General features: G+C 43.0%; 1 protein-coding gene across 5 annotated transcripts; it reads left to right on the top strand.

The window, feature by feature from the left end:
* Positions 1–517: 517 nt before the first annotated feature.
* On the top strand, positions 518–8,424 carry LOC106749382 (calcium homeostasis endoplasmic reticulum protein). 5 transcript variants are annotated; one of them, XM_014628764.1, is made up of 8 exons: positions 518–918; positions 1,425–1,595; positions 2,293–2,974; positions 3,044–3,115; positions 3,776–4,178; positions 5,356–5,759; positions 5,850–6,215; positions 7,089–8,424. In XM_014628764.1, the coding sequence occupies exons 1-8, from the start codon at positions 900–902 to the stop codon at positions 7,381–7,383; spliced, it is 2,412 nt and encodes an 803-aa protein (XP_014484250.1). In that variant the 5' UTR covers positions 518–899; the 3' UTR covers positions 7,384–8,424. The 5 variants fall into 5 exon arrangements, with proteins under 5 accessions (XP_014484250.1, XP_014484252.1, XP_014484254.1 ...); XM_014628766.1 differs by lacking the exon at positions 518–918 and adding an exon at positions 934–1,024; XM_014628768.1 differs by lacking the exon at positions 518–918 and adding an exon at positions 957–1,017.
* Positions 8,425–10,737: the final 2,313 nt, after the last annotated feature.

Genomic DNA, 10,737 nt, shown 5'->3' with positions numbered 1-10,737 from the left:
TATTTTCCGTATGATGCATAACCACGTAACCAATCAGAAACGTTCCGCGTTTTCTACTACGCAGAATTAAATGTTCTGTGTCCAATGAAGCTTAAAAAATCGACAGCGTACCACATATAAAGCGGGATCTACAATGAGAATTTAATCTGTAAGCCTTTAGAAATTGACCAATCAGTTAATTATTTTCTTCACATTCGGCTGTGATTGGACAGGTTGCGGCACTAGGTCTGTTCGTTTTCGCTGCGCCATTGAATTAGTTGAATAAGTTGAAGTGAGAAAACATATACTTATCTCGCTTTAACGTATTGCACTTCCGCAGTTGCTCAGCGGCGCAGCGAAAACGAACAGACCTAATGCTTGCCACGCGGTAGAAGTCGCGCGATAGCCAATCAATATGCCGTTTTTCGGTAACAACTAAAAATTTATTGGCTACCGCATGAACTTCCGCCACGCGACAGTTTTCCGTGTCCTGTGGGCAGAAGCCATTACAGGCCATGGCGCCCACTATGTCGGTGCTCATTCCAGAATATTACTTAATTCAATGGAAGACGGCAGACTCTGGCTTCCTCTTGCCAGGCCGCTCAGTGTCCAACGACGGTGGTTCAGTGAGTGCGCGCGCAGCTTGCACTCTCCGCACTTGTTCTGTTCGTTTTCACCCCACCCCGTGTTCTCCTTTCCATCGTAATATCGCGAAAAATAAGTAAGTTGGCAATGCAGGCATGGGCCGCTCCGCGGGGATCGTAATGGCGACGTCGAGCGCGTTATCGAGTACGCCGTGAAGAGATAATGCTCCACAGTGTTGTATTCCGTTCACGTACAATATAACGACCGCCGACGAGAGGAACGAACACACACACCGGGCAGTTTCGACGCGATCTGTGGGCCGAGAAGTCGCTACGATGGACCAGGCCCCTGCAGGTGAGCGCACCGTCCTGAGATAGACACTGTCGGTCCGGCTGTGCGTTCCCGCGGCACGTTCTCTTTCGGTCTCGCCCGGGAGTTGAGTATGTCGCGCATGTAAGCCGTAAGTGAGCACAATAGTCGTCGCGTTCGCTGTGTCTTCGTTGCTCTCGTCGAGAAAATTCTGTTTTACACACGGTAATATTAGGCGGGTTTGGAGCGTAAAGCTATTTAATCTACTAGGTTACTTGTGTGTGTGTGTGGGTTTTACAATCAAACGGCGATCTGATCGTCAACGAATAGACGCGCAGATAACGCAGAGAGGAAGTTTGCGATGATTTGTGATCGGGCTGCGAATTCGTAAACAGTTATTTCTAATTCTCATCATCTCTTCGATTTTCTCTATAAGAGTCGACGGGTTAGCGAGGAAATAGCCAAAGTTAGATCAGATTGTAAATTTGTGTTTTATCGTTGTTTAATTTATCGCTCACCTAACCTGATTCTCGATTTCCGGAAATATTCAGATACAGAGTTACGGAACATCATAGACAAACTGGCGCAGTTTGTTGCTCGCAACGGGCCCGAATTCGAGCAGATGACTAAGAACAAGCAGAAGGACAACCCGAAATTCGGCTTCCTGTTCGGCGGGGAGCACTTCAACTACTATCAATACAAAGTGACGACGGAGCAAGCCAGTAAGTGGGACATATTCCCCTTAAACAGCTACGGCGATCGAGAGACATAAGAAACGGCGACATGCTTTGTACGACAAGCGAAGGAATGACTTTGAAAAAGTGACATATACCGCTGAAACAGTGTCTGATTTCATCATTGCGAGCTTATTGTTCCGTCGGATAGGAAAAAGCTTCCTTACAAGATTTTGGGATCGCTATTTGTTAAGCGGAACGCTTTTGCACTATATAAAAACATCCTTATGATTCTCCTTGGCAATGGTGATTTCAAGAAGACGTTGTTTTAAGATTCTTGCTGGAGCTTATCTGAATACGGAGTCTAATACATTGTCGATGTATTGCTTCAATCTGTACGGGGGAGTACGCGAACCGGCTCCGAAATGGCGTCCCCCATAAAGTATATACTCTAATACCGTGAAAACGTAGAGAAAAACGCGAAAGAAAAAATAAAGCAGGGAACAAAAAAATAAACAGAGCATAGCGCTCCCGAAAGAGCTTATACGTGCTTCTCTCGCGTTGAAAGGCCAAGAATTCTCTTGGTAACAAGATAAGACTCGGCAGAACAAAAATAGAAAAAAGCAAAGCGAATAAAAAAAAAGCGTAAAACAAATCGGACTATTTGTATAGAAATTTTTCTCAAATCATATCGATTGAAAGGACTCAGGGCATCTCACAATAATCCACCGTCATTCGTTTACAGTTTTAAAGCAAAAAGGAATAAATCCAATGCAAAATGCAGACCCACGTTTAAACGTTTCGCAGCAGCAGCAGCAAACAGCCGCTACCGTCTCGCAGCCACTGAATAACGTCAATCTCGCGTCCGGTCTAAGTACACAACAAAACAATGGCATAAATCCGGTGGTCGGAATCGGACCGGTCGGCGGCCAACCAGGCGGTCCCGTTTTGCCTGGCGTGCCTGGACAGATCGGGGGTCCGGGAAATGCAGGGCCGCCCGGAATCGGACCAGTCCCTGGCGGCATGGGGGGTGTGAATCCGCCGCCGATCGCCGGGGTCGCGCCGCAAACGGTTAACATCGGCGGCCCACCCGCGTGGCTCCAGAATGAACTGGCGAATCTACAGTCGCAGCAGACGACGTTGCAGGACCAAGTCAGACAATCTGAACAGAACCTGGCTGCACAGCATGCTGCGCTGATGGCGCAACAGCAGGGAAGAGTTGAGGACGCCGTGAGGCAGGCGCAGGAAACGGCGCTGCAAAGCAATGCGCAGAGCACGAACACAGATCTGGCTGCGTTTGACACGGTGCTGCAACCGATCATCGATAGCTGCACGAAGGACAGCATAAGCGCGGGAAAGGCCTGGATACTGCAGAATTCGCTCACGCCGCCGAGCAATCAAGTGGTCGCCGATCATTTGCTGAAGAAGTACGTATCGAACAACGAATCGATCGATCGATTAAAGCGTACGTCTATAGTTTGCTGTGTTTCTTTCAGAGTAATCCAGGGGACAACTTTTAGCCATAAGCTACACATTATTTATCTGGTGAACGATGTTCTGCATCACTGGTTAGTATAACATGTCACGAGACGAATCGATTGCACGGCGCAATTTCTCTGTTGTAATAATCGTACTCGGGTTTTTTTTTTCATTCCCGTGACTCTCGTGACCCCCCGGTTCTCCGGATAATTTTGTATATTTACTGATTCAATTCTTACAATTTCCCGATCGTTCCGACAGATTTGTACAGTTGGCATCACGTATGCTGTATTGTTTCCTCCGAAAGTTATACGATTTTCAGCTTCGCATATATACACGTAAGGTCAAAACTGTTACAGTTAGAGTTATTATAACCTTATAAATTATAATTAAAGTTTCTTACGTGCGATCTGTAACTTTATAGGTTACATGTAAGGCTGAAAATCGTGCGATTTTTTGTCTAGGAAGTGGCACGGTATACTAGCGATGATGCCGATTGCACTCATTTGTCATTTTATAATTACGTTAAGCGGGGTCTACAATGAGAATTTAAGGCGTAAGATTTAAGAAATTGACCAATCATAATTGACTTTTCTTCTATAATTCGATTGTGACCGGCCAATTTCTTAAGGCTTAGAGCTTAAAGTATCTATTGTAGACCGGGACTTAGACAACAATGTGTCATAAGTTAACATGTTACACTGTGTAAGTCACGGCTGTGCGTGATACTTAATTGGAAACTTCTCCAGTGCAAGAAAAAAGTCGATGGATCTTCGCAAGGCGATGGAAAGTGTCGTTGTCCCCATGTTCTGTAACACTTCACTAGCCGCATCCGAGGAGCAACTCAACAAGCTAAATAAACTGTTGAGTTTGTGGGAGTCTAAGAACAATTACTTCGATGAGGGGATCATAGATAAACTGAAGCAGCCGAGCGCCTCTTGGTCGGAGTATCAGGCCAGTCTGGTAGCGCAGTACGCCAACGCGATCACGCCTATTACGACATCGACGAAGCAAACGTTCGATAACTACCAGGCACAGCATCAGGCGTTCGTTACACATGCGCTCAGACAGATCCAGAATATCGAGCAACAAAAGATAGCGATAGATCAGCAATTGAAAGCACCGCCGCCGCCGCCGCCGCCACCCCAAATAGTAATAACCTTGTTTTTTCTTATATTCAATTTTTATTCCAAGTCAACGAGTCCCATTATATAGCAACGTTAATTTGGTTTAGTGACAACTGTAGTTAGAGTGAGCTCTTATATGTAATTAGAATATTCTTTTAGATCTAAAAGAATACATTAATCGGATGCAAGAATTTTAGTAACTAACTACGGTTATCATTAAATTAATATCGGATTAACGTTATCGTGTAAATGTAGTCAATGAAAAATTCAGGTCAGAGCCGTCGCTGAATGCTGGGCGCGATACTTTTCGATCTTTGCGGGAAAATGAGATCTCGATCCGGCGAGTGGAGCGGTCCAAGTTTGACTTCTCGCTGAGGCATTATTTTTCGTAACACTTACTAAAAACGATATTATCTTGGTTCCGTAGTACTAATGAAACGAGTTCATACAGCATCTGAAGCTGGATTCGAGACGATCTTAAATATAAGACTTGACTATGAATAGTCGATACGACCTTAAAAGTTTTCTACAAGATCAGGGAAATTTAAGGGAAAACAATATTAACCCACTAGCTACTGGCTTCACACATATGAGGTCACAACGTCTATTATTTGATTAGCTGATTAATTAATTATTTAACGCAGCCTCGTGGAAAGAGTATATTTGGTTCCATGGGGTCAGTGGGTTGAGAGAATGTCCGTAAGATAAAAGATCAGTTTGACCTGGTAGGTGACTACTGTATCACTCTATTCATTTGCGTTGAAAATCTGGAAAATAAATCCGACACGTGCGGTTACATTGCCGAACAATCTGATCTTCCCGCTAAGGTTGAAAATTATCTTGAATCATAAAATCATAATCCTGCAAATCAAGGCCTGACAAAACCCAATCCGATACATTATGAAATCCGATCTACATCCGCTTCGGTGGTCAGATCCAAGTCTGGCCCGGATCAATTTCCGCTGATAAGAAACTTATTCGGGCTGTGTTCGGCGGTCTGACTTTAGCGAAGCTGATAATATTGGCCGAACTATCTAAGATTATATCTGACGATGAAGCGAGTCTTATTGGTACTTGATTTAGGACTATACAGGTCGTTCATCTTCAGAGCCTTCGATATTTTCTTGATTTCGAACGAATTTCTCCTTCACTTTTCTCGTCTTCGTTCCGTCACTCACGCGAATGGTCGTCTCTCTTCGCAGAATCAGCAGAATATGCCGATACCACCTAGTCATCCCGGGCCGCCGGGTGCGATAGGCACGGACGTGAACTTCAGCCAACCGCCGCCGGGATGGGGCGTACCGCCGTCGAATGAGCCGCCGCCATTCAGCAACGTTCCACTGCCGGACTTCTCGAAGCCGCCGCCGGGTTTTGGGCCCGCGCCCGTTATCCACGAGCCTTCCGTTGAAGATTTGATGCCTAGTATGCCTTACTTCGAGCTCCCCGCCGGCTTGATGGTGCCTTTGATCAAGCTGGAGGACGGGGAGTATAAGCCGTTGGATCCCGATGCGATACGATTGCCACCTCCCGCACCACCGAGCGACCGCTTAGTCGCCGCCGTCGAAGCTTTTTACGCGCCACCAAATCACGATTCTCCGAGAGATAGGTTGGTATCGTCAACAACGCGCAACGTATTACGGAACGCCTCAGGAGGGGAGAACAATCGCGAGAACCGTATTCTCAATCGTGTTTCCAGTGACGGTTGGGAGAAGTTGGGACTGTACGAATACTATAAAGCGAAGAATTCCGCACGCAAGCGGAAGGAGGAGGACATAGCCGCGGGCATCAGACAGAGATCCAGATCTCCGTCGCCGATCCTACGGCCGAGATCCAAGAGCCCCAGTCCGCCAAAGAAACGCTACAGGAGCAAGTCGCGCAGCAGGTCGCGCTCGCGCTCGCGTGGCAGAAGTAGATCGAGGTCGCCCGCAACCAATCACAGGCGTAACAGTCGCAACAGCAATCACAACAGCAGAAGTAGGCGAAGGAGGAACAGTAATAAGGATCGCAGCCCTGACAGAAGAATGGATAGGCAGGACAGGAGTCCAACGCCTCCGAGTTTCCTGTAAGTCTTAACCATCTACTAAACTGTATCAGTATTTTCCCACTATAGTCCACGCGTTTCAGTTAGTTTTCATTCGGAACTTTTGCTCTCTTCTTTTCTCTTCTTCTTCGACACGATGAAATCTTCGTGAGGAAACGGTGCTTGTTAGGGTTCTACCTTAAGAGCTCAGGCACGATGGAATAAGGAACAAAGATTCAAATACAAGGAATTATAGGAACAGGGAATTAAATTTTGACATGTGGACAATTATGCTTCGATTCACAATAAGAGAATTTGGATTAGGTAGATTGTCGAAATTCTATTCCTTACAATTGGTGTGTTCGTAGGACTTAATAGTTGACTGATAGTTAATCTTTAAAATGTTTAATCATTATACAAACGAAGATCAGTCGAATCAACCAATTATCAGGAAATAAAAATACTGACAGTAGAGATTCATTAGAAAATATATGGTAAATATGGTAATTTTTTCGTTTTAAAACGTTCTCATATCCTATTTTCTGTTCCTTTTATTGTATTTTAAATTATAGTTTATTTATAATATCTTATTTTTAATTCCTTATATTTAATTCCTTGTTATTTCTTTCGTTGTGTCTGAGCCTCAAGGGTCTTCATCTCTCTCTCCGCGACCATTTTAACTCATGACGTTAGAAGCGAGAAAACGTATGCCCAAGATTTTTGTAGGATATTATAAAAGGATATACATCCATAAAATGATACTTGCAACCGGTTGAGCACATTTGTGCAATATTCCTAAAGCTTTCCTTTTATTTTAACAATCAGTAAATAGCGTCACCCAACGTGACGTGTAGTTCAAATTCTCTAGCGATATTTGGAGACTTTCCATTGAGCGACTTTTTGCGTTGTTTTCAGCGGCTCTACGTACAGCAAGGCCCCGCAGGAGATCAGTCTCGATGAGAGCAATAAAGGGCATCAGTTGCTAAAGAAGATGGGCTGGGGTGGCGCGGGTCTCGGCGCGAATGAGCAAGGCATCGAGGCGCCCATCTCCGGCGGCGAGATTCGCGATAAAAACGATCAATATAAGGGAGTCGGTATCAACCTGAACGATCCATATGAGAATTTCAGGAAAAGTAAGGGTCAAGCGTTCATCACCAGAATGAAAGCGAGAGCAGAGGAGCGAGCTGAGGAGAGAGGGGAGCGCGATTGAAAGCGTCGTCAATAGGATATGAGATCGTTCGAGTGTCCAGTGAGATTTTTGTGATTGGAACGAGTCACCTAGCACGCTCCGATGATGAAGAAGAGTCGGAAGAAGAATTAGATGAAGACTCTCATACCGCGGCGGACACAATTCTGGAGCGTTTATCCGCAAGCATTTACTTACCTTTGAGGGCCGACTTTAGAGAGATACACACTCTTCTTTCATTCTCGAGCGCGCGCGCAGTTATCTTTCTTTAGCAGAATCCCTCCATCGCAGATTCCGATTTTTAAATAATCGCAAATGAACGTTAATTGTTTTACTCGGACGCCAATTCTTCACCCACTCCTGATGACGACGATTTGAATTTTGTGTCGCAAAAAATTGTACATTTTTTATACAAGTACACGCATTTTGCAATGCGAAGCCTCTGACGACTTAATTCCCCGGCGTTCGGGCGCATACGCTGGTGTACATTCTTTTATGAATATATAGAGGGTATCGCTTAATTTGTCATCGACATCGGTCACGTGATACGTGCAAGTTGAAATTGTACCTATTGTTTTGCATATATATGCATTCTATCGAAACCCGAAGAGACGCAAGTCTTTTAACTATGTATCGACATAACGAATTCTGAACGAACCTTTTTACGGAGATTCGCTAAGAGGAGATTAATCGATTTTATCTGCATAATTTCCCATCGGACGAAGTTGAAACGGTCCGTCGTTTAATCGTGTTCCATGCGTGTAACGACAAGTTCTCGTTCCGTCGCTATACATTATCATTACAGCAGGACGTTATGTTACACGAACGTACAATTTTCTTCTGTGCCGTCGTCGCTACGGACATAAGAGAGGTAGAGAGAGAGAGAGAGAGAGAGAGAGAGAGAGAGAGAGAGAGAGAGAGAGAGAGAGAACACAGAAAATATAGATACTTATATGTATCTACTAAGTTAAGAAATGATTATATTGGATACACAACGATAGCTCAAAAGAAAAATAAAAGCTGTACATTTATTACGAAAAAAAGGACGCTGCCTGTCGAAAGTGAGGACGTGAATAATCTTCTTGGCGTTGAAGTTCTCCTTTCCCCTTTCCACATTAACAATTATTATTATATCGATAGAATTATAATAATCAACAGCGCTGTAATCGGAATAAATCTTGATTCAATAGCAATATTATCGGAACTAATACTCGAATTATTAAAATAATGTATGTTGTGTCAGTTTGATGTATGATATAATGTATTAGATATATGATATATTTGCATGATCTATGATGTGATTTCAATAACATTGCATCAAGAAGATTTACTCCAATTGTGGAGCTGTTCACTAATTCTATTGATATAATTAATGCAATAGCATTTTTTTCTTGTAGAGTGGATCCTCCACTCTGAATCGTCGAGTAAATATTTTCACTCAAAATTCAAGAGTGAATCTGACTCAACAAGTTTTTGAAAACATTTGTTCACTCGAATCGCTTGAAATAATCATTCGTATGGAATCAGAAATCACTGAACTTAAATGAAACATTCGTTCTTACGATTCTGAATGGCGAAATTTTCATTATTGTTTCGAGTGAATAATCATTCATTACATGGTGATATTCAATGAATGTCTATTCAAGTGAAATTTTATTTTATTTCATTTCATACAACATTTTGAGAACATGGATAAATAACGCTTGTTCAATTGATTTGTAATCAACTGATTCAAATAATATCGTCATCGAATTAAGAAGATTTACTCCAATTACAGCGCCGTTGACCAATTATTTTGATACATTTTCTTCTGCGATCGAATGAAGAAAAAACCTTGATTCAAAAGAACCTTCTCCGATTGTTCATCCCTTTCCAAGCATATATTAGTTGCTAAAAGATATTAATATATTAACAGATATTAATATATTAATATTGTTAAGCTCGCGCGGGGAAATAAAATGAGACAACGTTAAAAGGAAAACAACTTCAACTATATTTGCTATTTACAAGGAAGCACATGTAACTCGCAGGTTCAAGCTCTCTCGTTAAAGACCGTCGCGCACGTCACGACGACTCGACCGCCCCAGAGAGAATCTTTCAAACCCGTTGTTTATCTGTCAACGCTGATCATCTGTTGTTTACGACTCGTTGCCAACAGAAAATCAGATGTACGTTCAGAGCGCTAAAAGCACGCATTAAGACACGGGCGTAACACTGCCCCCTCTTTAAAATTGTCGTCCCGACAATTGAAATACAGCTTCCAAGATCCTCGACGCTTCCTGTACTACGAATACGGACTCCAGCCCGTGCTAACGTACGACGTCAACATAGGATCCATTTCCAAAACGCTTCCTGGGACCACGACGCTTCCTGTACTACCATGGACTCCTGTCCATGTTACCGTACTGCGACGTATCAGTTCCCAATTTCAGGACGCTTCTAAGGACCACGACGCTACTACCATGGACTCCTGTCCATGTTACCGTACTGCGTCAATGAGAATCCTTCATGTCTTAATTTCTTCCTCTATGTTTCTCCTTAATCAATGAGGGATAGTACCAGATGTTCGGACTCTCTTGTGCCCTTCTCTCTTGATCTTCGGACAAGGAGGGGGTATTATCCATGGACCCAACGTTTTCTTGCGAAAACACCCCAAGTCTCCGCCTTGGCATTCGTCCAATGCCCCACGAGAAAACCACGATCAAAAACCGTGGGTAAAGCGGCTTTCTCAAAATTCAATTCCAGATGTACACCAAGTCTCCAGATGTTTTCAAAAACTTGTTGAGTCAGATTCACTCTTGAATTTTGAGTGAAAATATTCCACCAAAACTCCAGACATTTTATCAAGAACAACTAAAATTAACAAACAAAACACCGCAGTAAATTCCTTAAGATTAAAATCTTCATGACTAAAACAAATACCAGATACAAGGCTCAAAAACGTTTCCACTAGATAACAAATCAATCTCTACTATAAAAAGAAGCTAATCTATCTAAATGAACTACTTTATTTTTATGTTTCTTAGACCTCCGAATACCAAATACCACATCGCTAATCTTTTTCACAATCTCATATGGACCTTCGCAAAAATTTTGTAACTTAGGAGCTTTGCCTTTGCTCCGACGAGGATTATAAAATCAAACTTTTTATCCCGCTTCAAAAGACAAATTCCTTGTTTTTCGGTTATAAAACGCCTTTACTCTATCGCTTTTAATTGCCATCAATTGTCTAACATGTTGGTGAACTTGATCTATTTTTTCCCGTAAATTTATAACATGATTTTCACTTAATTTATAACTATCAACGACAGGCGGAGACCCACGCAACAAATCGATAGGCAATCTTAGATCTTGCCCAAAATATAACTCAGCAGGAGA

The sequence above is a fragment of the Dinoponera quadriceps genome, unplaced genomic scaffold (genome assembly GCF_001313825.1).
Source record: "Dinoponera quadriceps isolate SergipeBrazil2010 unplaced genomic scaffold, ASM131382v1 scaffold3702, whole genome shotgun sequence".
NCBI classification, from domain to species: domain Eukaryota; kingdom Metazoa; phylum Arthropoda; class Insecta; order Hymenoptera; family Formicidae; genus Dinoponera; species Dinoponera quadriceps.
This window is presented reverse-complemented; position numbering and strand designations above follow the sequence as displayed.

Coding starts and splice junctions, on each gene's coding strand:
- LOC106749382 (XM_014628764.1), top strand. Junction 4,179..5,355: donor CGCCGCCGCCACCCCAAATA/GTAATAACCTTG, acceptor CTCTCTTCGCAG/AATCAGCAGAATATGCCGAT. Junction 5,760..5,849: donor CACGATTCTCCGAGAGATAG/GTTGGTATCGTC, acceptor TCGTGTTTCCAG/TGACGGTTGGGAGAAGTTGG.